Consider the following 6,000-nt stretch of genomic DNA (forward strand, 5'->3'; position numbering starts at 1 on the left):
GACGCGCCCGTGAGCTCCGCCGGCCCCCAGCTGCGCCTGAGTGACCGAGCCCTAGGCCGAGAGGCCGGGGGCACCCCACCCCCAAAGGGGGCCCGAGCGAGCCCCAGGCCCCAGGCCCCGACAAGCGGCCGCCAAGGAGTGAGCCGGTGTGTACCCGGACGCCCACCCCCAGACACAAAGAACCACCAACACACCGACACCTGAGGGAGTCCGCCACCGGCAGGGGAAGTGGTGGTGGGTGGAGATAGGCCTCCAAACCTTGGAGGGCCTGAGGTGTCCCCAGAGAGGTGGCGTCTGATACCCAACCTGACATATAGACACAGACATACAGGCACACACAGACACAAACATCCATTCCCACCCTCATGCTCTCATATGCACTCACTCCACACTCAACCAACGTGGAGACAGACATAAAGAGACGCTGTACACACTATCACACTCCCCAAGCGTACTCTACAATCCGGGTCTAGGTACCCTTGCCCCTGGAGGGGGGAATTGCACCCAGACCCAGGTGGTGTTACCCTTTTCCCTGCGGTGGGGAGAGGCAGACCACCCCAACTCCGCAGCAGCAGGGAGGCCCCACACCCCAGACCGCAGTCGGACGGCCAACTCCTCCTACTAGCCCTCCCGCTCCAGCAGGCCGCAGAGAATGGGGGTGGGAGAAGACTCCAAACCTCCCTCCACCCGCTCATTGTAGTGTTGATGCATATGTGTTCTAAGGTGCAATTAAAACCCAGGAGGGCATGGAGCTACCTGCCAAGGAGCAGCAGGTAAGCGCATAGTCCCTCCTGCTAACCCTCAATGACTAAGTGTATTTAAAATTGAGAGGTGGGCAACGACGTCAGGGGTGAGGTATACACCCTGATGGTGATTTGGACTCCGTGATTGTGCCCACCCCCAAGATCCTATATGTATGTGTAATGAGAGTGTGAATAATGTGAATGTCTAAGATGTGGGATAAAATTGAGGCAGAGGCAGCCAGAAGGGGACAGGGGGGGGGGTAGCCTCCTCTGCACCCTGGTGACATACCCCCACTCCAAGGCCCTGCATGTGTGGGTGGTTGTGGAGGAGCGGGAAGAGGGAGGCAGTTTGTTCAGAGGAAGGAGACACTATGATGTGCACAAATGACTAAATGTTGTGGAGGTTGCACTAAAGGTTTTGAGAATTTTCATTCTGAGCTGAGAAAAGCACCAAAGCGACTGAGAAAACCTGTAATGTTTCATGGACTGTCTCAGCGTTTGCTTGGCACTTTGATATTTTTGAGTTTACACAGCAAATCATGTTACAAACAGCAATAAATATATGAAGTATGACCATACAGTAATCATGCCGTAACCCCAGCCGGTCACAGCAGAACAGGAAGAAATCTCTGACCCCTCTAAACCTGCTTCCTGTTACAGTTTTTCTCAGTCGCTTTGGTGCGTTTCTCAGATCAGAATTGAAATTCTCATAACTATTAGTTCAACCTCCACAACACTCAGTCATTTGTGCACATCATAGTAGCAATTTCTCCTCTCTCTGAACAAACTGCAAATGATTTTGGACATGAATCAGTTGCTTCCATACATTTCCCTGCTGCTTTCTGACATTTCCATTTGCTTATGTCATGTCAGTCAAAAGTAATCATACCTATGGATGCTGAATAGTCGTTCCTAATAAAACTAATAGTCATACATCCATTGCTTGAGTCATCACACACAAAATTGTTGAACTAGTTATCACATGCCAAATATTGGCCATCTGTCAAGCAAATCCTATACCTTCCTGTATCATTGTTCCTGGAAATGTCTCCGAAATTGAACAATTGATCTCGGGTGAATTACAGCTGTCACTCATGAGGAGGTGTGTGAAAGTTTAGTTGTAACCAATGACAAACAACTTGTTCACTGTCAATTATGGATGAATCCTGTGAATCCCCAATTGGCAAGCATATATAAACTGCGCAGGGGCTAGTGTGTACCATTTCTACACTTCTGTGACACAAAATGGAAGGTCAGCACCGTGGAAGAGGGGTGAGGATGCGGGGAGGAAGGGGAAGAGGGAGAAGAGGCAGATATAGGCGGATTCCCAATGAAATAAGGGCTACAATTGTGGACCATGTTGTCAATCACGGCCTCACCATGGAGGAGGCTGGTCAAAGGGTGCAACCCAATATTGGAAGAACTACTGTCAGTTCAATCATTCAAACATTCCGTAGGGAAAACAGGTATGCAAACAGTAATACACTGTACTGTACTGTGCCATCTCAGACACATCACATGTTATTGTACTGTATTTGCAATTTCACAAAAAGTTCACTCTGCACCACATAGGATTGTAAGACAACCTCGCGGAGGCGGAAGAGGGCCCCTTTTTACCCCACAGCAAGAAGAAGCCATTTGTGCACTGGTCATTGCAAACAATGCAATAAAGCTGAGAGACATACAAAGCGCTGTCATAGAGAATTACACGGTATTTGGCAATATTGAATCTGTTCCAATTTCAACAATTGACAGAGTACTCAAGAAAAATGAAATCCACATGAGCAAATGGCCCTGCTAGCAGCCATGGATGCAGCATGTGACGACATCACAGCAGGGTCCTGCAGAGGATGGATTCGCCACTCCAGGAGATACTTTCCTCGCTGCATTGCAAGGGATAACATCTGTTGTGATGTAGATGAAAATATGTGGCCAGACAGACAGGAACGTCTGGATGTGCCAGAATGATTTACTGTACTGTTACATGTGCTGTTTATTGTTCACATTAGTGCACAGCTCTACCAAATGGGTGATTTTATGTTTACATGTATTCTACAGTGAACAAGTGACTGTAGCATATTTTTCTTTTGCACAATTCTGTAGGATTACAAACACTTCTACACAATGGAAATGTGAAACGTACGTATTCAGTGTCTCAGTTACTCCCAAGACTCCCATAACATCTACAGTGACTTTACTGCACATTTCAGATGGCTGTACAGGTAGGCCATAGTGCTGTCGTCAGCATTTTCAGGTGTCACCAATTTTTTTTTGCAATGGGAAACACTGAAATTATAAACTGTCATAGTGGAAACATGACAATGCCATTTGACTATCTTGTTCATAAAGATGGTGTCAAGACTTTTCATTTTGATGGCACTGACAGTTTCATTGACATGGATACTTGCTTTTGAGGTGTGGATAATCAATTCTGTGCATGTGACGTGCTTTTGCAGGCTATCCACTAGGTTTTGCAGTTTGCACTAATTGTTTTGGGAAATGCACTAACTGCTGTGCAAATGTTAATGGTGTTCTGAGAAACGCACCAAAGCGACTGAGAAAAACTGTAAAAGGGAGTTTTTTCTTCCCACTGTTGCCAAAGCGGTTGCTCATAGAGGATTGTTGGAGTTTTCTCTGTTTTCTTTGTATTATTGTAGGGTTTTTACCTTACATTATACCATAACTTTAGGAAACTGCTGTTGTGATTCAGAGCTATGAAAATAAAATTGAATCGAATGTGTAATCTGTGTATCTGTCAGCTTAATGCAGAAAATTATCAATTATCACAATCCAAACAATAAATATAATTTTTCACATAATATACCTTTTAAAGTTACAGTGTATATAAATGTTTTTCACAAATTTACTATGGACAAAACAGGGAAACAAGACAAATGGACAGACAGATGATAGATAGATAGATAGATAGATAGATAGATAGATAGATAGACAGACAGACAGACAGACAGACAGACAGACAGACAGACAGATAGATAGATAGATAGATAGATAGATAGATAGATAGATAGATAGATAGATAGATAGATAGATAGATAGATAGATAGATAGATAGATAGATAGATAGATAGATAGATAGATAATGATTCTTTACTGAATACTGATTGGAGCTTTTCATCTTTGATGTTGCAGGCTAGCCTTTACAGAGGAGGGTGCAGTCGCTTCACTCCCTACTAGAAAAGAGGGAGACAGGCCCCCCTTTCCTTTGCCGCAGACATAAAAAGCAAAAACTCAAATCAGCTAAAAACAGCTTTCACCCCCTTCGTGAAAAACTCACAGCAAGATGCTTCCAGGTGGCAGATGTAACTCTGACATGCAAGAATTCTCTTAAAACTGCTTCCCTGTTTACGGACTGTAAACATTTACTGATGTCATTTATTGATGTACTGTACTTATTGTTGTAAATAACAATGTGTTGATTTGAATGTTTGGATTGAAAAAGTTGAACAAAGACAGTTTTAGCCGATGTGGACCGAGCCGACCAAAAACTAGACTTTAATGAAATTCAAAGAAACTTTTGTTTTGCCCTGTGACTCGGCTCCTTTGAAGTGGCCTTTGGTGCCAGTTTAAATCTGTTTACCTAGACTCCTATATACTCCTATATCCATATGTTCATTGCTGTGCAAAAGTCTTGAGCCATCCCTCTTTTCTTTCTGTTGTGCTTCCAAGGAGCCAGCCTTTTTTTTTTTTGGTTTTTAAAGTGGTCCTGAGCTAATTCTCCAGGCGTTCTCAAGACCTTTCAAAGTTTTTCTTTGAGCTGCTTTTTCACATATTTTCAGTCCAGTTCTTGTACCTTGACCATTTTCAGAGAAATTGTTTGTTTAAAGTCTCAGTACTCAGGGTTAGGGTTAGGCTGCTGAGTGATTGTGTGTTTTTGCTGTCAGTGACTGATTGTAAACAGAAGTTGAGCCTGCAGACTCCACCTGTAGGTAACCACTGTTGGACATGAGGCACGTATAAAGGTTACTGGATGGGAAGCGTCTTGTCTCACTGCAGCTCAGACTGACTGTAATCTTTCTCAAACAGACTGGCAAAGATAAATTCAGAGGAAAACTCTTGTAAATTCAGACAGATGCACATGTTGTAACTAGCCTCAGCCAGTCTGCTTTAGTGGGCTCAAATACTGAAACAAGCAACGTTTTTTGGCAAACAGTTTACTGTAAATTGCATTAAATGTAACCCAGGAAAGCTTGTCTCCTTTTGCACCCGCTGTGTGTGTGTGTGATAATATTTATGTATTTAGAGTGAGGGGGGTGGCTTCGGGTGGGTGGCTGAAGGCTGTGACCACAGTGCCCAAACTTTGGCTCTGTCTATTTATTTAGAGCATTTAGTGCCAAGCCTGACTTACACTGCATACTCAGTGCAGAGCTGAACTGGACTAAACAGAGGATCTTAATAGAAAGGTGTAAGATTAAATGTAATATTTAATGTCTAAATGTATAATATGTTAGGATTAGTTAAATTAATATGTGCAGTATTCACAGTCTCGTGCTTTTATCTTCAGACACTCTCAGTCAAATACAAAGATACAAACAGTTTAATATGCCAGAATTAAATTTCCCATCCATTTAGCACTATGTGACCAGCTGGGCCACTTAACTTTAATATTTACTGTGAAAAATGCTGACAGTTTCAAGAAAGACAGAAAAAATATGACACTACAGTAGATTCCTAAGGAACAGCAGCACAACGATGCAAGTGGCAACAGATTTTTAATGTATTACAGTAAATTGCTGCAGTATCACAATGTTTGCTTGAACCAGTTCAACTGAAAACTGATAGCAAACTGATATCATCTTATTGTCACTGCTTTCCTGTTTATGGCCATCTCGATGCACTCAGACCTGGTCCCTGCCATTAAACCAACCATGTCAAAGGTTGGGATTTTGTTAGTTGATTACTCACTTTTACAATAATTTTGGTCACACAGCAGTCTCCAACCACCGTTCATTTAAGTCACTCAAACATAACACAGTTTGACAGGCGCAAAACTGTATTTTTGTGCCAACCAGGTGATTTCCAAGAGCTATTAGCTGAAATCTTGGCATATGTTGACATGGTGTGTCGAAATATTTGAGGAAACTGGACAAATAGAGGACAAAAAAAGACATGGCAGACCTAAAAAAAATGTTATAATAGATGAACAGTGTCATGTCCTTCAGAAATAGCAACGCAAAAGCAAAGGCTTGACACAGGACCTGAGAAATGATCAGCTGATCCATGTACTATTCTCTGAAGG

The 6,000-nt window shown here is 43.0% G+C and overlaps 1 protein-coding gene across 1 annotated transcript in view; it reads left to right on the forward strand.

Annotated features, from left to right (window-relative positions):
• The window catches only part of LOC146626096 (RNA binding protein fox-1 homolog 3-like), a 171,604-nt gene extending 166,738 nt beyond the window's left edge, over positions 1 to 4,866 (forward strand). The window contains exon 11 of the mRNA XM_085361150.1: positions 3,894 to 4,866. Coding sequence (XP_085217276.1) covers positions 3,894 to 3,938 — 45 coding nt within the window. The 3' untranslated portion in view covers positions 3,939 to 4,866. The remainder of the gene's footprint in view (positions 1 to 3,893) is intronic.
• The last annotated feature ends 1,134 nt before the right edge of the window (positions 4,867 to 6,000 follow it).

Source organism: Diplotaxodon limnothrissa, linkage group LG8 (genome assembly GCF_057381915.1).
Source record: "Diplotaxodon limnothrissa isolate DT_005_m linkage group LG8, D_limnothrissa_male_GT1.1, whole genome shotgun sequence".
Lineage (NCBI taxonomy): Eukaryota > Metazoa > Chordata > Actinopteri > Cichliformes > Cichlidae > Diplotaxodon > Diplotaxodon limnothrissa.